Source organism: Hippoglossus stenolepis, chromosome 13 (assembly GCF_022539355.2).
Source record: "Hippoglossus stenolepis isolate QCI-W04-F060 chromosome 13, HSTE1.2, whole genome shotgun sequence".
Taxonomy (NCBI): Eukaryota; Metazoa; Chordata; class Actinopteri; order Pleuronectiformes; family Pleuronectidae; genus Hippoglossus; species Hippoglossus stenolepis.
The window spans coordinates 2,473,706-2,494,124 of NC_061495.1; the positions used below are offsets into that span (position 1 = coordinate 2,473,706).

At 46.1% G+C, this 20,419-nt stretch overlaps 1 protein-coding gene across 1 annotated transcript in view; it reads left to right on the forward strand.

Annotated features, from left to right (window-relative positions):
• Positions 1-20,419, forward strand: part of itgb5 (integrin, beta 5) — a 34,749-nt gene that overhangs the window by 11,971 nt on the left and 2,359 nt on the right. The window contains exons 10-15 of the mRNA XM_035174068.2: positions 1,550-1,724; positions 2,650-2,904; positions 15,443-15,665; positions 17,199-17,299; positions 19,748-19,867; positions 20,223-20,389. Of these exons, the coding sequence (XP_035029959.2) occupies positions 1,550-1,724; positions 2,650-2,904; positions 15,443-15,665; positions 17,199-17,299; positions 19,748-19,867; positions 20,223-20,389 (1,041 nt within the window). The remainder of the gene's footprint in view (positions 1-1,549; positions 1,725-2,649; positions 2,905-15,442; positions 15,666-17,198; positions 17,300-19,747; positions 19,868-20,222; positions 20,390-20,419) is intronic.

A 20,419-nucleotide genomic window follows, 5' to 3' on the forward strand; every position in this document is an offset into this window, starting at 1 on the left:
CAGGCTCCTAATTAAAATCTGCACTGAATCCTTTAACAATGTGAGCGAGGGGCAGCTTCAGACATTCTGTCACATGGAGAGCTTCACCCCACCCCCTGCTGGGACGGGTTTTTGGGGGGGGGTGGGAATGTGTGTTGGAGGCTGATTGAGGCAGAATAACAGCGCTGAATGAAAAGTGGGGTCTCTCGGGTTATGCGCCTCGCTCTTGTCTTCTCATCCTGAGCCCTGAAAGGAGGTGGAGGGAGGACAGCGGGCTCGGTCCGCCGGGTGCCAACCTTCCCAGCCTTTTACCGAGGATGTGGCTCGGCCCGCGGCCCCGGCGGTGTCAGTCACCGCGTCCCGTGTGAGCTCGCCGTCGAGCCTGATGCTGCATCTCAATGACATCGCACAAAAGCAGGCAGGAGGGGGCCTGTGAAACCGCAGACTGTGAAAGGAATAAACAGGCGGGGGGGGAGAAGCTGAAGTGTGGGTAGTTAAGCCCGGCACCTTTTCTCTGTAACACTTGCAGAACTGTGCGACTGCACTGAATAGACTCATGCATATGAATGAGTCCAAATCCGCACGGACTCAACAGAGGCAGTTGAATCAGATGTTGTTTTGTTTGACCTCAATGTGTTTTGTCCCAGTAAATTGAATTTCAGGCAGTCATAAGAATTCCATCATCCAAAGTGAATTCTCAGCGGAGACACAGATTTCCTTTTGTCTTTCATGTCGTCATCGTGAAAACACAGTTTCCAATGTGTTGGTCTCCTGTCTGCATGTGCACCATACCATAGTACATACCAGTGTCTGTTCCACACATGACTCACTCATCTGTGTGTCGAGGTATTTCCTCAATGAGTTCAATCCACTCTCCCTCACTTGCCCCCCCCCCCCCCCCGGTTAACTAACCAGCCACATGATTGGGCGGAGTGGCTGGTCCTCGCGACTCACATTTACAGTAAATTTGATTGTGCTAACCAGTTTCCTTTCGGGAGTGGGGGTCAATGTAAAGACTTTCCTGAAACACCCGTGTTTCATATATGGTGCAGTGATTAAAAATGTTTCCTTCCCCCTGTTATTAGGTTAAAACAGTGCTTATCAATCTAATGTGCTTTGGACTCAAGTTCCACAAAGAGGCTGAAGAAGAACCAGAAGAACTTCTTCAGAGGAACAGGAAAGAGATTAAATGGGTGTAGCTCCGAAGTCACGTCCCAGTTTGTGAGCAGGCGAAGCCACATCAGCTCCTTCTGGGGTTAAATGAGTCCGTTGATGTGAATGAACGACGCAGGGTCATGTGTAGTTCACGCCTGCAGACTGTCTGTGCTGCCGAGCATCTGCAGGACGCGTGTGTTTGCTCCGATGAAGAGCTGCAGGGTGGGATCAGGCCACTTATGGAAATAAAAGATGTCAGAAGATACTGTGGCTCCGAGGCTGTTTGATGCTGCTACTGTTTAGAACCTTCATCTGTCATCTGAACCTGGCGTGAACTCTGCAGAAGGAACAAACAGGAAGTCGGCAGCATTTTTCCAGCAGTTGTTTGAACACGACCTCTTGTGTTTCTGTGCAGGTTTCGTTCAACGTGAGCGTGGAGGCGAGGAGCTGCCCGGGCCGCGGCGCCGACCAGAGCTTCACCATCAAGCCGGTGGGGTTCAAAGACCGTCTGGAGGTGGTGGTGGATTATCAGTGTGACTGCGGCTGCAGCCGGACGGCACAGACCAACAGCAGCATCTGCAGCTCCATGGGTACGTCCGCTTGAAAGAGGAGCGTTTAAGATTCAACACCTAGTTACCATAGCAACAAACTTCAATGGAACTTTTCTGAGAAGGAAAGAATATGAAACACACAAATAAAATCCTATTTAAACAATAGACTGCTGGAATATATTAGATCGACCCTTTTTACACTTGGAGAGTAAATTAACACGATCGCAAATGTTTATTTTCCATTTTTATTATTCCCCTTTCAAATAATCCCAGGAAATTATAGTTGCTAGTTTTAATTGAATAGTTTTGATATCCATAAAGCACAAATCCATAAGAAAAACCTGTTCAAACTCTTTTGCTCCTTCACGAAAACCATCCTGGACTTTTGCTCTTGGTCAAAATCGTTTTTTAAAAAAGCAGCCTTGTGGTTTAGTGAACGACACGAGACGGAGAAAAGCTCCGGCTCTGCTTCCTGTGAGTTTAAACGTTGGTGTACGTTGGACACTTCAGTCAGGGAGGTCAGACCTTTGATAACTGAGGGAAAACTCCTACTTCTACCCTCTTAATTCACTGCTTCTTCAGGCCTGATTATGGAGACGCTCTCACTTGTGGTTGTTGTTGTCGAGTTAAAGACGGTAATATAGCGGAAATTATACTCTTTACTTTACTCACTACTATTTTTATAACTTGAGATATGTGGATGTTTAAAATACAGAAAATACACTTTAGTTACATCAGTTATTATCCTATTTTTAGGAGGAATACCTCAACTTATTTTTGTGCATATTTTACATCTAGTGACGCCTTAGGAGGAGACGTGATGTTTTTTACCTCTAGTATGTTATAAAGGCTTTTTTTGTGAAAGTAAAAGTTCTGCAAAGTTAAAAAGCCCAAACTCTGTGGTACAGGGATCTAAATTAAAAGGTGAACAGGCCCAAGCTGAACACGTCTTTTGCCCCTGCAGGTACTTATAACTGTGGGACGTGTCGCTGCGAGCCGGGCTACCTGGGCGCCCGCTGCGAGTGCCAGGAGGGCGAAGCCAGCAGCATGTACCTCAGCGCCTGCCGGGAAGCCGAGGGGAAGCAGATCTGCAGCGGGCGCGGAGAGTGCAGCTGCAACCAGTGTCTGTGCTACGAGTCGGAGTTCGGCAAGATTTACGGAGCCTTCTGCGAGTGTGACGACTTCTCCTGCGCCCGGCACAAAGGCGTCCTCTGCTCTGGTAGGAACATCATCCTCAGATCCTTCACGTTCCCTCTGAGGCCGAGCGGGTCCGAGCTGTGTGTCTGAATTCTGCTGTCACGGTGATGTGATGAGAATCCTGTGCTTGTAGCCCGGTGGTGGTTTGAACTACAGCTGTCAAGAGACCGCAGCCCCCACACACACACACACATCCTCCCCAGGCAGCATTGAACCTGATGAGAAAACAAGTCGTACGCACTGTAAACCCTGTAGATCTGCCGCTGGTTGTGGGTGATAATTAAAACGAATGCCTGATGTCGAGTCATGTCTCATACCTGCGCTGGGTGTGGATCTGCTGACTCCATGACAACCAGCCCAGGCTTTGATCTGGTGAGCGAGCTGAGCCCGTCACAGGCTCCTGGCCTCGAGCCCAAGAGACGCTGAGAGGTGCAGCTGCAGAAGTCGTTGTTCGGATGTTCGGCTCAGGTTTTGTTTTGCATCCGCCTCCGGGGGCATGTTTCTGGTACGAAGACTCAGGAGAGACTTATTTACTGGAAATAAATATCCAGGATGAGACAGATAAAAGACGTGTTGCAGATTAAAAAGATTTTTATATAGAGCCCGATAAAGATGGAGTTTTGGAGGCCGATATAAATCCGTCGGTTTCTAACGCTGTGAGCTGAAGCCCCGTGGTTTTAACTTCTCTCCACATTGTGCCACCCGGACATAAACGCGCTCTGTGAATCAGAGTTGCCAGTTTGAATTCCTCGTCCTCTCACTGATCCGTCTCCGCTTTACTCTGATGCTCAAAGTGCGCTGAGCTTTGGTCTGAAAAGGTTTGACCCGTTTGGCTGCGTCTATCTGCTCTGAGGCTGAAGCTCTTGTGTTTGTCCCAGAACATCGAGTCCAAGACTCTGCATTCTGATGCGAGACCTCCTGGCTGAAGTGGGTGGGTGGGGGTGGGGAGGAGGTCACTGGCTCATCCCCAAGCCAACAACAGTTCTGTGAACCCACAGAGAGCGCTTTGTGACAGGGGGGGCCAGCTTTGGCGCGATCCCACAACACAATGCCCGCCTGTATTTATCTAAACCCAGCAGAAACAGAAGTCTTTGGTTCGGTCGGCTCCACGTGCTGAATGCACAAACCCAGGAAGGTTTGTTTGTTTGTGCCGATCGTCCATGAGCATCATCATTAAATCTTAACAGTCCACTACCTTCTTCTCTCCTCCTTCCTCACATGGGGCCGTAATGACTTCCTAATGATACCAAACACTCCTCCTCCTCCTCCTCCTCCTCCTCCTCTGCACTTTCCTCCCCTCGCTCCTCTGAATCTGTCAGTTAATTATTGTGTGTAAAGGCTGTAAAAACAAATCTGTGCCCGCACGTTTCTGCAAAACCCACAGGAAAATAGTGTTACGGTCTGATTCCAGCCGCTGGGTCTGCAGCAGTATCTTGTAAACGGCCTGGTGCTCCTCCTGGATTGGTCACGCTTCGCTGAGAGCAGCTCGTTTGTCGTCTTGTCTGGGAAAATGTGGCGCGTTCAGACTGATAAACCGCCCGAAGGCGCAGCACGTTTTATTAAAAAGGGAAATCAGCTGGCACGGCATCATCGTGGTGTTTTTTTTTTTTGTTAAATCACTCTGTCTCCATGAATGTCTGAAAGTAGTTTTCTCATGGAGCCCAAGCTGCCGTCTGTAAATCTGAAACCCTCGTTAGAGAGAGTGACAGGGATCAGGTTCAGGTGTTCAGATGTCCTTTGTCTTTCTGTCGTTGTCTTGGTCAAGATACAAGAAACTAAATAATAACATGCACATGAATAACAGGGTTTCTGCAGGGTTTTTAAACCCTGCTGTTGTTTGTCAGTCGTCTGAGTTTGAGCTGGGAGGAGGATGTTCTGTATCTGAGGTCAGGTGACCCGAGCTGGTCGACCTGCTCTTTCTCTAAGAGTCTCGCTCTGAAGCTCCTCATCTGTCTGTGTTTATCTCTGTATCAGTGTGTGGAGCCCTGAGTCTCTCAGATCTCGTATCCTCAAGGTGAACACAGTCTGGGTTATATACGGTATCAGTGCACGGATTCACTCTGCAGTTTATTACTGTCTCATATGTTTCTCTTAAGTTGAAACTCGTGCTACGATAAATCACTCGCTGTGTTTTAGAGGCCGACTGATAAAATCTGCAGGCAGATGTTAGGGGCCGTATAAATCCTTTAACACTTATATGTCAACAAATTGAAATAAGAATGTTAATTAAGTACTTAATATTTAATTAAATAATTACTCATTTGCATGTTGAAACATTTCAGAACGAAAAAATATTGTCTGAATGTAAAATAATCAGCAGTTTGATGACGATATCTTCATGTATAGTTTCTAGTTTCTTGCCTTAAACTAATATTATTTTATCATCGTTGATCAACAGTAAAATATTCTACCTCATCTTTGCAGAACAGATTTAAAGGATCATCACTAAAGACGTTTCAGTGAATAAATGTCAAACTGATGAAGTATCGACGTCTGAAAACGTCCTGCGTCTTCTCCCCTCCTGTTTTTAAAAGTCTTGACTTCCTGCTCCTCCTGCTCCTCCTGCCCCCCTGACCCACATCTGCTCCCCCGGATCCTCAGCTGATTCTAAATAATGATCTAAGCACCCGACGGACTCCGACTGCCAGAAATAGCGCCGCTCTATTTTCCAGACTTGCACAAAACCTCTTTTTTTACCACATAAATAAAACGTCTGTCCCCGAGCCGTGTGTGTGAATGTGCACGTCGAGTGCACGTGTGTGCCTCCTCGAAGCGTAAACTGGAACATGTGTGTTTATACATGTTCGTGCTTAGAATTACTGGAACTGTGTTTTGCTGAAGGAGGCAGTTGTCCTCAGTGTCTTCTAGTCTAAAGGGTCTGTTTGTTCTGTCGGAGGAGACGTCAGTTAAAGACGAGACACTTTAAAACCCTCCAGTCTGACGGGAGGAGGCGACGACACCGGGGGAAACAGAGAAGGTCAAGAAGTTATTCTAACAACAGCTAAAAACATGTTGGAGCACAGACTCGCTCTGTGGCTACATCCACACAACTGCCTTTTAAATCGCTTGCTACGTTTACGCATTTTTGAGTAAGATGGAGATTTGAGATCCTGAGCGTCAGCAGAATAAAAGCACTGGTGTATGATCACATATTGGTGGAAGGAGTGTTGAGTTCTACTTGATGCAAAAATTTGTGATTTAACAAAACTACCTGAGTCTGCACCTGGACACCTGACGCTCAGAACCCCCGAGGTAAAACAAACAGTGGACGACTCCTCCTCCTCTTCCTCATCCTCCTCTTCCTCCCTCTGCTCGTCCGAACTTGACTGAACTTGACGCCTGCAGACACAGACCTGAGGTTTCCACGGTGATGTGCTGCAGACACAAGGCCCCCACCGCGTTCCTGTCGCTGATGAATCTCCGTCAATGAGTTTCACTGGAGTCGTGAAGTTCTTTCAGCTGCACCTAAAGTTGGCAACGCCAGTGCAAAGTGTTTGGGTTTCATTTTGTGGGCTTAGCCGCTGTTTTCAGGCCTCACAGTGAAGTCCAGTGTGTTTACATCCAGCTCAGCCTCTGGGCTTGAAGAGACGATCCCCTGGAAGTTGCCGTTTCAGCCCCGGTGTTTATCCACAGCTGACTTTAATTGTTTGAGTTGGATTAAAAACGAGAGGAGCCTGAGTCCCAGCTGCAGGAAGCTGTGTGATGTGTGATGTGCCGTCGGCAGAGCGACAACCGGGCAGCTGATGGGAAAACAAACAGAGGAGAGTTCCTGAATCGAGCTTCTGTGGAAGCTTCTCTGTGATGATTATGTAAGAGGCAGATTCATGCATCTGTGGTTAATCTGCAACCACAACACTGATGAATGATGATGAATACTTTGGGTCAGCATCATAGACTGTGAATAAAGATGGACGACATGTGAACGCCCCAAAACTGAAGCCAAAACATAAAAAAAAATGGCGGGTACAGGTGTCCAAGATATTTTAGCGTCCATCTTTTTATTTAACCATGCTAACCACCGAATGGATGCTAATGTTGCTCCGTACCTGGATGTGAAAAAATACAATCAATTAAAATGGTAATAAAACGTTGGTATATCCTGTTTATGGGCTGTACCGCAGACAGCCACCAGGGAGCAGTTGAGACGTTTTGGCTTCACTTTCGGGGAGCGTCATGTCGTCCATCTTTATTTACACTCTCTGGTTTCAGCAGAGAAAGTGGTATTTAGGGGATTACAGTTATTCCTGTTGATTGACATTTCTGCGGTGCCGCCCCCCACGACACTAAAGAGCCTCCATCATCAGAAATCATCACATTTAGAGGAAAACAGACTGAGATAATGATCTTTTCTCTCTCTGTGTGTAGTGTCAACAGAAGAAAAACTGCTCACTCAGCAAATGTCGGTGTTGCACAAACAGCTGTTTGTGTTGTGCAACTCGGGGACACAGGTAATCGTTGTGTCTCTGATGGTTTTTATGGGCTTTTGTTTTCTGCTCACGGTGACTAATGTCGCCGAGGCACCGTGCGTCTGACCAGAATCCAGGAGTAAACACTGTTTTCACGCCTGATAATCACTGTTGTCTGTCAAGCTCCTGATGTTATTCCCATAAAAACACATCACACATGTGCGAGCGGCTGTAACAACACCCGATCTGATCCTCCCTACGTGCTCCTTCAGTGTTCCTGAGCTTTGTGTCGGGGCTCTGTGCACACTGGGTGTTTTTAAAGGAGGCGTTGTTCTTTTCTTACTGACGCACAAAACACCAACCCTGAGCAGAGGAGACGTCTTTCTGCCATAAAGAGGTGATGTGCACAGTGACCCTGTGGCGGAAAAATCACGACGACAACTGATCAAACTCGGCTGCAAATAAGAAAATGTGACGTGGACAGTCTGTACATCCAATCAGCAAAGAGCCTCGTCGATAGCAGCTGCCATTCTTTTGTGTTTAGAAGTTGCGTTTCTTCAGTTGCCTTCAAGGCCACCGTACATATCGGCCGTGTTTATTTCTGATGATGAACTTTGCCTCAGTGTCGCAGGGACAGCTTGTCTCAGCCTGTGCATTTTAACAGCCCGCATATTTGAACTGTTTCACCCCCGAGACTCTCACACACTCGCAGATATATACACTGAGATGGGGTTGTGATAATGTTTGTACAGCCCGGTGTGTGCGGAACCCAGGAGAATCCCACTGAATCGTGGCACATGCACTTAGTTTGAAAAGCTGTGTAAATAGTGAAGTGCACCGTTTGTGTAAGATTGTGTCTCAGCTCAGTGTCACAGCTTTAGAACGACTTCACTGGACAACTTCTCACGTTCAGGCCTGAAGGAGTTTTAGGAGCGATTAGTCACGAACAACAGAAAATGTGACAAACGCTGAATAAACCTTTTGCCAGCTCAGCAGTTCTTCTCTGACTCTTCCGTCGTTGGTTTCTCTGCTTGTTTGTTTTTTCGTGGCTCATCTTCTCGTCGTCACTTCTTGTCTCCATCACTTCTCCGGTAGTTTTTGTCTTTGCTGTTCTTGAGGACACTGAAATGCGAGTTGACCACAAATGGGCAGGAATCTCTCCGCCCAGCCCCCCCACCCCCCCACCCCTGCGCCGACCCCTGAGGTCACAAATAAGTGTGTCTGCGCTTTTATTGGACACTTAAACGTACTTAAAATTTAAAATCCAAACAAACCAGCCCCCCCCCGTTGTGTCGGCACGTCGTGGCCTCGGACTGAGTTTGAGTCCACAACACGACGAGCGCAGCTACTGTTTAAATTCCCTTTGTATGTTTTTCATTCAAACGCATAAGGAAAACACTCCCCGGCCGGTCTGAGCCTGTGGCCAAACAGTAATCTGAACCCCCAGCAGCCGACTGTGTAATTAACTGGAGTGGAGTTTTTTTTTTTTTTGTCTGTGTGATATTGTTCGACTGTGAAGAGTTTTTCATTTAAAGTCGTACAATCACATTCTCAGGGTCGGGCTGCGTGCTGCGACAGACGAGTCTTTGAAATCGATGCTCTGTCATTAGACAAAAGAAGCAGCAAGTCTCCGTGGTATTAACCGACGTGCTGGAACCGGCAGCTTTTTTTTATTGTTATACCTCTTCTACACCAACGTGAGCAGCTACGTGTGGGTTTTTAAAATGCAGGTCGATTCCTTTCAGTCAGTGAAGGAGTTTCTATGTTTTGTCCTGGTTAGTTTCGTTCAAGGTCACAAGCCGGGGCGTTGGAAAACCTCGCTGTCTTCTTAGTGTCGCATCTTCAAAGATACAAAGACCAAATCTCTGGAGCACGTTGTTCCCAAGATGGAACAAAACAATAATCACGTTCCTGGCCGCACAAACGAAAGTGTATTTGTGTTGACGCAGGGTTGTTGTATCTTTCTCCCTGCAGGAGCTGGAGGTTTAATTTGTTTACTGGTTAACTTTGTTTACTGGGATTCCACGTGAAACCTTAAAATAATCAAAATTTGAACATCTGACACTGTTTATATCCATAATCTTAATAACGTCAAGATGGAAACAGCAGCTCAACCATTGACCTGCTGTTTTCATGGAATATTTACCCACAATGCATATCTTTCCCTCAACATCATGTTGAAAAGGATATTCAGGCATTCTAATTATGTAGAGCAGCATTTCCCACAGGAAACAGACACAGGAAACAAAGCTGTTGCCTTTTCCATCCTCTCCAGGGACACAGTCGTTACCTCTTTACTGTAATTTCGTCTCTCTTAATGTACAAATGCTCCGTGTGATGCAGGCGAACCTGGGTGAACCACAGCTATTCCAAATATCCAGTGAAGCTTTGCATCGCCCTCAGCTGAGAGCAGAAATCAGGGCGACGCTTCGGACTTGAGCTGCAGATGTGGGAGGTCAGAGGGCGAGTTTTCTTTTCATGCACACAAACGGCAGCTATGTGAGCGGCGCTGCAGGAAGTCGTAGGGGAGAGTCTCGCTGCATGCGGCCGCATCATATCGCACACTGGGGTTTTTAACGAGGGTCACTGAGTTCGGTATCTCAACCTCTCGAGCTTCGGAGGAGTCGATTCCTCAAAGTCTCAGTTTGATATGAAACTGATCTCAGGCTCCTATCGTCTGTTCCGTATTTAAAGAGGACGTTAAAGTTTGTGTTACTATTTAAGACGGTTCGATGTTAAAGGAGTCAAATGATGTTTTTGTAGTTCTTATTTCCTCTTGTGTGTTTTTAAAGGTTTATTTTGTGAATGGAAAAGTTAAAACTTAGAGAGACAGGAACTGAAACCAAGTGTTTGAGACAGAGGCTGAAAAGAGGAACTGCAGCGATGGACAGTCTGAGGAAAGTGTTGTTCTGAACATTAGAGCATGAAAACATTTAATAACACTTATTAATAATAATAATTAGCAACCTGAATACATCTCCTTTAAAAGCAGCTCTTTTTATTTGCTTCTGTCACAGCTGCAGATATTGAAATCTTGCCTGTTGCTCCGTAAACGTCTTCATCCTTCAGAACACGGAGTCAAATATCTCACAAGACCAGACATGATGCTGAGTCTGCTCTCAAACAACTGGGACCAGCTTTACTCACATCTGTCTCCCAGCAGAACCCAGAAACCGTCACTGAACGACGTGTGAAACCCGGCTTTGTTCGCTCCGTCGCTGCAGACAGGAAATATTTGGTTCTGCTCAAGCGTCTGTTGCTCCCACATGTCGGATATGATCTGCTCAGTGAACATTGTGTTTATGGAGAATGTGTTTTCATTGGAGGAGCAGATTCAGCCGAGCTGCAGTTTGATTTTAAACCTCAGCTTCGCTTTATCTGGCACATTTGCATGATGCGTTTCAGTGAATATCCTTCTAAAAATAACCCGACGGCTCATTTCCTCCGTATATAATCTCCAACTATTTACATAAGCCTTTTTAAGTATGATGTTGAAACCCAGTATGTCTCCTGCAGGCAGAAAAAACATGGGAACGTATTTACAGGCCGTCCCTGCACTGTGATATAAAGCTGCATTTGCGTTTTAATGTAAAATATCTTCCTGAGCCTGTAATTGTGTCTTTAAAGGCAGCGGCTGTGACCGAGGAGACGGGCTGTGATTCAGCTGACATGACATGTTTCAGCAGCTGGAGGTGAAAAACCCACGAGAGGTTCGGGAGCTGCAGCCACTCTGCAGTGTTTGAGTTTCACACAGTCTCTCTGAAACGTTTCCCTTCTACAGTCACAGACGTTAAACTCCTGCAAGAATCAACAATCTTAACATTTTTCTTCATGGTCCGTTTGGTGTCCAGAAGCTTTTGGTCAAATCCTGTGATCTTCATCGGCAAATTCAACGTTCAGATTAGAGCTTTTCTCCAAAATACTTAAAAATCTTTTCCAAAACAAACGACACACTTTATGTGAAGGGACGGTGCCAGTATATCACACTCCAGTAAAACTCAAAGTACTGGTGTGATGTGCTCTTGACGGGGGGCATTGCAACAGGGTAGTTAAAGCAAGGCACAGTTATTTATAGAGCACATTATAGAGGTCAATGTACTTTACAGCCATAAAAGAAGCATAAATGTACAGATCAGAAACGTAAAGCAATTCAAGGAGATCAGCTGATTTCATTCGGCCACAGAAAACAGTTCACTCACATTTTAAAAAGGTGGGATGAGGACAAATGTGCTGTATGATGACATTTGATGGTAAATTATGAAAAACCGTTAGGCTGCACAACTTCTGGCAGCACATTGAGCCTTAATCCATTAAATACCTTCGCTGTAGATGATCAGATAGTTTTTTTCTTGCTCAGCAGCCAAAGTGCAAGAAGTGAATGAACCCTGTGAACGTCCAGCAGAGGAAGTGAGCTGGAGGCCTCCTGCTGCACCAGGCTGAGCACTTTGACAGCCTGATTCACGGGGGTTTGATTTCCCCCCCGTCACTCGCTCTTCCACTGACGGAGCTCTGAATGTGTCGTCTGCATCTGCAGTGCAGGAATAGACAGTTTGCAGAAGGAAGCATCGCTCAGGAAAGAGAAATCAGAGACTAAAGATTTGTCATCGGCAGCTTCTTCCTCTTGGTAATTTTGAGCCTGAGCCTGCTGAGCTGCTTGTTCAGGCTGACGGAGCGTCTGCAGAAATGTCCTGGAGGAGTAACGTCACCGCTCTGAAGGATCTGAACACGTTCCACATCTCCTCCTCTGCCACAGCTGTGTTTATCATGAGCAGAGTTTCATCTCAGTGAGTCAAAATGTCCCGGCAGCCTAATAACTAAAAAAGGGAACGGTGGGACGAGGAGCCCGGTGCACTTGCTCCAAACATCTGTTTTAAGGCACGGACGTGTTTCCCGGATGTGGACTCGTGTTGTGTTGACTTCTGGTGTTCTCATCTGTCTTGATGCCAGTGGTGTGGAGAGCCAGGAAGCTCTCAGTAGTCAGGTAAATACCATCGTTTGACAAAGAGGAGACTTACAGCAAACTGCTTTTAAAACGCCCCCAGAGATGGCTAGTCCCACCACCACTCTGAGACCAGACCTGGTCCAACTGCCCTTTGTGTGACCCTGACAGCACCTGGGAGGATGCTGTTGGTGAAGTGAATACGAGGAAGAGGCAGAACAACGAGGCTGGAAAGCAGGAGTTTGCCCTGTGGAGGTTGGCTGAAGCTTCATCCACCATCAGGTTGCTCAAACAGCGAGGAATCCACAGACAAGCCCTGCGCCAGATCCTAAGAGAAACTCTGGATCTGCAGAACGCTGCAGCCGGTGACTCTGAATCAGGAGAACAGATTCCAACTGGGCCCCCAGATGTTGGGGAGAATGTGACTGTTGCTGCAGGTCAGAGCTGGTAGCAGCTCATCAGGACTCGATTATAACCTTAATGTCACAGCAGCTGCACTTGCACTGTTTGAATCTTACAGAAAAGATCATCTCTCCCTCCGAGTGGCTGAGCTGCAGCGCTGTCGTTTAAGGCCACGTCTCCAGGGTTCGGTACCGTGACTCAGCGACATGTCGCTCACCGAGGTTTGGGAGTGGTGCTCCACGCTCGGTGACCACAAGCCCAAAAAAAACCTGATGAATCTGATCAGTTTGAGTTTTTCCACCTTAAAAATACTCAACTCTGCGACAGGCACCGAAGGAATAATTAATAACTGATGTGTTTACACAAAAATAGAAAAGAATTCCATGCGTGCGTGTTTGTCCAGACAGGATGTTGCACAACGCAGATAACGAGGGTGAATGTTTCCTGTTCACTTGGAGAAGTTTCTCCGACCTCTTTCAGGGTCTGGGTCTAATCAGAGGCTCTGTTTTCCTTCCCCACTGTGTCTGCGTGTGAGTGGAAGTCTAATCGTATTGTTCGGCTGTCAACATTGGACAGAAGGAGCAGCCGCTCCTAGGACAGACAACAGGGAGTTCAGACGTTAGTTGACCTAATTCCTCCTCCGTCTTCGCTCTGTTTCCATTTGGACTTTGTTGGAAAAACAACAGTTTTATGTAACTGTTTATTTCAACAGGCGTAATATATTGTTTTATATAAAACAGCTTAGAATAATTTCCCTCATAGGAGTGACTGACTCTCGTAAAAACACACATTCTGGTTTGGTTGGAAATAAAACAAAGCAGCGGAGGTATTTGTCATGAATGTGCAGCAGGACCCTTGAGTCAGAGTTGACCGTAACTCGCAGCTCAACATAACAACAACCTGGATGTTTTCTCACCCGAGAGTCTGAACCAAGCTTCACGTCTTTGTTCCGTGGTTTCATCTGATCTGGATAGTAACATTACAAACTACAATACAAACATTACAAACAAATACCATTTGTAAGTTAAGCTGGGGAGCGGGGGGGAGGCAATAACGAGGCACAGATCAAGAATTAATCTGGAATAGGACAATCTTCAGATTCCTTGAGCCCACAAACCCAAAGATATTTATTGTGCAATCACATAATTTAAATTCTCACAGTGACGACGCTGAAACCAGAAAGTTCAGAAACTGAAACTGACCTAAAGAATTAATTAATTAATATTCAATACAGTCGCCGTTCAATTTTCTGTGCATCAGCCGAATTGATTGAGTGATTGTTGCTGCACATGGATGAACTTTCCCACAACTCTGTGGTTTTCACAGGGTCCTCCCCCCAGCACCATAATGAAGCCACATGCTGCTTTTTTACAACGGCTCAGATCCAGTTGGGGAATTCTGTCAGAGCAGTTTGCAGCGTCAGGATCATCACCGGCCGTCTTGTGCAGCGTCTCAGCTCCGCAGCTGTCCGCCTGTGTCACTTCACTGAGCTGATGTGTTCTCCTGCTGTTGCTCTGCATGTTTCCTCTGAACGTTTCCTCTGAACGTTTCCCCTGACCCACTTGTTCCTCCCTGGAGAAACTGCACCTATCTCCTCTCCGTCAACTCCCTCCTTGATAGCGGCGTATTGAATGTGGCCTTTGTGGAGGGTCCTGGAACAACTGGTGTGAAATGAGCCTGTCGAGTAATGTTTCACTCGATTACAGCTGCCGTCCTCCCTCTATCAACCATTCCTCTTGTCTGAGAGCGGCCGGCGGAGGGAGGAGAGCGCTCGCACAGACGACCGGGACAAATCAGAGTTTCAACAAAGTCTAGAAGGACGCTGCCTCCTCCCTGAAGGCTGCTTCCTGTTGGATTGGTTCCAGGGCAGATAATAAGTTAATACGTGTGGTGGAGAAGGGGCAGATTGCTCAGAGCTGGTCGTCGTTGTCGAGTCGGTCACTGAGGAAGAATTCCAGCTCCTCCAGTTGTTTTCCCTGTTGCAGCAGGACGTCAAACAGACGGTTTTAAGATCAGTGTCACAAATGGTTGTTGATTTCAGATGCTGTCACCTCAGGGAACACACACACACACACACACACACACACACACACACACACAGATTCCAAAGAGACTGACATCGAATACAAATGTTTACACAAACAACACAACCAACAGTATCTGGACAGATGAACTTGTGTACTTTCATTTGTGTTTCCAGCTTTGTAGCTTCAGGTTTAAGAAACTCTTCATAGATTCAACCTGATGGAGCCTCTGTGAACAAAGTTTGGTTCATAGGAACAGCGGTTAACACCGACGCCACACAGGAAGTAGTTTCTGGGTTCAAACCTCACAGCCTGTGTGGAATTAACATGTTCACTATTTGTCTATGTGGGTTTTCTCTGGATACTCAGAAATGGGGTTTGACCCATATTGCAGCCAGCCACCAGGGGGCGATCCAGACACTTTGGCTTTACTTTTGGGAGCTGTCATGTCGTCCATGTTTATATCCTGGTCACTCATTACTGTTGTTATCAAAAAACAGTAATCGGTTTAATTTTTATCTTTCAAGTCGTCGTTCAATGTGAAAAACACAAATATTTGTTAGAAACTTCTCAAATGTTACGATTGGATGCTTTTATTTTGTCGTTGATGATGATTTGGACAAAACATCTGGATTATATTTATTGAACAGATTCTGACAATGAACTCGTAATGAAAACATTTGTTAGTTGTAGTTTGTTTACAGATTAAATACAGCTACGTTTCTCAGTATTGACCCGAGTCTTGTTGCATGTATGATATATTTATATTCCTCCTCTCTCCGGGTCCAGGTCACGGAGAGTGTCACTGCGGGGAGTGCAAGTGTCACGCTGGTTACATCGGCGACAACTGCAACTGCTCCACGGAGACGTCGATCTGCGTTTCGGACGACGGGCAGATGTGCAGCGGGCGGGGCAACTGCGTGTGCGGCCGCTGTCAGTGCACCGAGCCGGGCGCCTTCGGGGACACGTGTGAAAAGTGCCCCACCTGCCCCGATGCCTGTGGAACTAAGAGGTAAGAATCTGCTGCCCGATCGTTTAACGACCTCAGGATCTGCTGCGTGTGACGAGACGCAGTGAAAAGGTCAAAACGCATCAGGACCAGAGGTGAAGTGAAAACACATAACTCACTCATTTATCTGACTGAGTTATACGAGAGGCTTAAGATAACTCTCATACCGTTTGTGACCTTGCGAAGAGAAACTGTTGCCCCCGTCGCTTGAGCCCACATCCGTCAGCGGGGCGGCTCTTTGAGGCAGAGGTCAAACGTCCGTCAGGCGTCTCGGGGAGAGAGAGAGAGCGGTCTTGTGTGAGGACGGAGAAACTGCTGTGTCCTCTCAACGCGCCTCCTTACATGCACATGGCTCCGGTTTTCCAAGGCACAGGAGGTTTTTATGGGACGACCTCTGACCTTTGACCAGACTCCAACGTGGAGACAGGTTATCAGCGCCTGTGAGCGACGTGTGCGTCCAGTACGATGGTATTTGACAGAAGCAATGAAACCAAGAAGCAACAGAACCTTCTTCCCTCTCGGCTTTTGTTTTAGTTCCGTATGATTTGTTAGCAGGAGATAAAAACAGACGGATTTAAACATCACCCATTTGTTTGTGAGCTGCAGTTTTTAAGCTTTTTTGTCCTAAGTTTTTTAAACTAAAGTAACTTTTCTTCGTGAAAATACCAAACATTTTTTGTTTCTAGTTTTATATAATTTATCCTCTATTCTTTCACTTTGAATTGAGCTTGTGACAATTCAAATTTAGTTTTATACCTTTTGTTATGTACTTTTTCCAACAAGACTGCACATTGCATTGACTTTAAGGCAAGTTAAATATTTTAAAGATGGAAATTACAAAGACTGAATCTTATACCGTCTTTTACAACTGTCCCTCAGTGAAACTTTCCTCCTTCAAAAATGCTGGAAACTGTTTTGTAGAGATGCCGGTTCAACCTAAATGTCATTTTGGAGTTTGTGACACTGTCAAATAGTTTTTACGGTTTGTGTTAATTTTCCTCATTGATATAAATGATGTGGAGACAATAATAGAAACATCTCTCAGTGTAATTCAGTGCAGCTCAACAGCAGGAACCAGGAGTCCTCCACCATGATCAGACACTTGAATCAATAACAGCTGAACATTCTAACCTTCATGAAGCGAGGATTCCTCTCAGGACTGTTGTATCCGCCTGCTTTAAGAGAGGCGTGTCACTTTGTGTGTGTGTCTGTTGTGGCTGAAGGTTTTGGACCGAAGTTCAAACACAGTTTTAACCAAAGTGATGCGTCTGTAAAATGTCCCTGGAACCTAGAGAGACTGCAGCGCTGCTCACTGGTGCAGGCGTCAGATGCCGAACTCACTGGCTGTGGATTGTTTGTTCACTGACTGTCGAGCTGACGGAGTCATTTCCTGCAGCAAAGAAAACAAACAGCACAGAAACAATAACACATTTAGAGGATGGAGCCAGAAGCTCATGAATACTGAAGTTTAAAGAAGCTTCAGAAGAGAGTCGGCTCTGCATGTTTCTCCTCTGAACTCGTCCTCCTCTTCTTCAGGGAGTGTATCGAGTGCCGGCTTTTCAACTCGGGGCGACTTGCAGACAACCAGACCTGCCAGCGCCTGTGCAAGGATGAAATCATCGCTGTGGAGAGCTTCAGTGAGTACACACACACACACACACACACACTCGGAGCAGCTGGTTGGCAGAGAGGCGTCTTCACATCTGGGGCGTCTGACACAGTTTCACTTTTCACATCACAAACATCCTCGACTGTCACTTTTAATTTGAGCTCTCGCTGTTGTTGTCGTCGTTATGTGTGAGGCCCCGCCCACAGTGATGTCACCTGAAGTGTTTAACTACTCAGATGTGATGACGAACATTCAGACTAAGGCCAAATAGCTCGATTAGTTATTATAGTAATAATTACTTTATTTATATAGCACCTTTTAAAACAGCTGTTACAAAATACTTCATAAAAGGACATAAACGTAGAAACCATTCGGTAAAGGTGAATCAGAAGAGATGGTTTTAAAAACACTTTCTGAGAGCAACAATATTTGAAATATCTACACACAATAACAGGATGGAGAATATCTTAACATCTGCATCATGTATTTGTATTTTAAACCGCAGCCTGTCAGTTCTGTCACAGGGAGTGAACACCCTGCTGTGAATCAAGCTCGTGTCCCAACGACCACGTCTGGATGTGATTTTGTTTAAAGCTCATAAACACTAATCCCTTGATTCTCCCTCGGCTAACACGCTAAACTGGATTGTATCTGCTAAACATGGACCTGTTGTCATCGAGCGCCGCCTCCCACAGGCTGTGGAATAGCTGCAGGTTCTCTGCCTCACACCTTTGATGGTTTAAGACCTCACACACCTCCGATGAGTCATGACAACACACTGGTCATTGTGGTGCTGATGTTTACTCTGCATGATCCTGCAGCAGGTGTGTCTCTCTCGACCTTCGGCCTCACGCAGCAGGAAACTGCGGCCGATCCTCGACCGAAGCCTCCGGTCTGCTTCAGAGGGTTCAGTGGATTCAGGCTTCGGATTCGACAGAGCTCCTCCTGTGTCCGGGCTCTTCTACAGGGAGAGTCCACCCACTAAGCAAACAAGCAGAGCCGAGCCTCTGCAGTCATTTCAAAAAGCACAGAGCTGCAGTTTGAGTCCGTGCATAGACTCGACCTTTTGAATTTTAGGCCTTGAAAAGTCTTAAATACGTTAAAATATAACGTACAAGGTCTTAAATGTTTATTAACATTTATTTAACGCTACTTCCATCATTACATTTTTTGGTTTTGATGGCATGAAGAGTTTCTAATGTCTCTTTGTGTTGTTGTCAAACTTTGTCAATCGCCCCCTGGTGGCTGGCTGCAGTGTAGGTCATAAACCCTGTCTCCTCCATGTTAGCAGATGTGACATGGACCAAACTAAAAAGTAAAAAGACAAGTTAAATCAACTTGTCTCAAAGTTTATTTCTGGTCATGTTTGTCTTTGATGCTTTAAAAACCATGTGAAACGTCATGATTGACAGCTGAGACTAAGAGAGCGCGTCTATCAGTGGAACCTCAAGATGGCAGCGTTCGTATCTGGGATATTTTGGCTTCATTTTCAGAATTGATCAGTTCACTCGGTTTGGTAAAGACTGGATAACAGACTGTCTGTAGTTTGAGCAATAACGTGAAGTTTAACCTAAACTTATCTTCAACTACGAGGAAGTGGAAGTAATTCTGATCTTCCTTCATATCCGTCGTACTCGACATGGATCTTAAATTGAATCCGTTATGGTTTTAAAAAGTCTTAAATCAAACTTGTTGAAACCTGCAGAAACCCTTTTGTGTCCCTCGCAGCCTGGTGGGAAGCCGCCGGGAGATGATGTTCAGGAATGTATTAACAAGTGCAAAGTGATCTACGGCCTCTCATCGCTCCGAGACGCTGCTTCGCTCTGCGCGCTGGAGGCCGAGGACACTCGTCTGCTGCGTGTTTAGCTACAGAGGCTATTATAAGACCTTTAAATATTGGCCCGGCGCAGCGCTGGCTCCGATCCGACTTGTTTCATAGCATTCCCCCGCTCGTTCAGCCATCTGACTGGCCTTAATAGACTCCACATGTACATTCCAGATACTTTGTGCATGAAATAGAGGAGGAGGGGCTGACGGGATCGGGGGGGGCTCTGACCTCACCCTCCCTTGTGAGTTCTTCAGATATTTGGGTTTATGAAGATTGACTGGAAACGAGGGCACACGGAGCAGCAGCGTCTCAATCGGGGAGCGTTTTTTTTTATTTTTGGTGATTTCACAGCGAAGAAATTCAAACTATGTGACGAAGACATTTTTCTATTTTCTTTTCAATCTCATCTTTCTCTGTCTCTTTCTCAAGCTGAGAAAATAAGATAATAAAGGTAAAACCATAGCCTGCGTATGAAGATGGACACCATGAGAAATTAGAAGGTGGATAACAAAGAGAATCAAATCAAACCCGTTGTTTTCGAGGCCGCTCTTGTTTTGTTTTTATAAGATTATATTTCCCTTCTCTCCTTGTCCTTCTTTTCTTTGTCTCGGTGTCTGAAGCTCAGTGTGTTTCTCTGTCTCTCTCCAGACTCGGACGACCCTGGCGCTGTGCTTTGTCTCTACAAGACAGACAACGATTGTGTCATGAAGTTCACGTACTCGGAGCACGCCAGCGGACGATCCGTCCTCACCGCCCTTAAAGAGCCAGGTCAGAATTCTAAACGACAACAAATTAGGTTTTCTTCAACCACAGTTATTTTTCTGGTCAGAATTTAACGTCTGCTAAGAATCTAGCTTTAGATTTGATCACGTTGTTTATTCAGTCGTTGCAGAGAACTTTCCTGATTGTTCATTTGTTTTTCATGCAGATTTTATTAAGTTTTAACGGTTGGAAAATATTTTGTTTATATTTAAAGGACTATTCCGCCCATTTCTGCATTTTCTATTCAAAATCAAATCAAACAAACGTCGTTCTGAGGATCCTCTCTTCAGCGCCACGAGGCAAATGTCAAGTTCATGAAAATACCAAACTGTTTGAGTGACTCGTCCTTCTCCGGTGTCAGAGTGTGGTGGAGGCCCGGAGGCCATGACGGTGCTGCTGGCTGTCGTCGGCAGCATCCTGCTGGTGGGGGTCGTGCTGCTCGCCGTCTGGAAGCTGGTCATCACTATTCACGACCGGCGAGAGTTTGCAAACTTCCAGAACGCACGCTCCCGAGCCCGATACGAGATGGTGAGGATGACTCGCACCTGTAGCATTTTG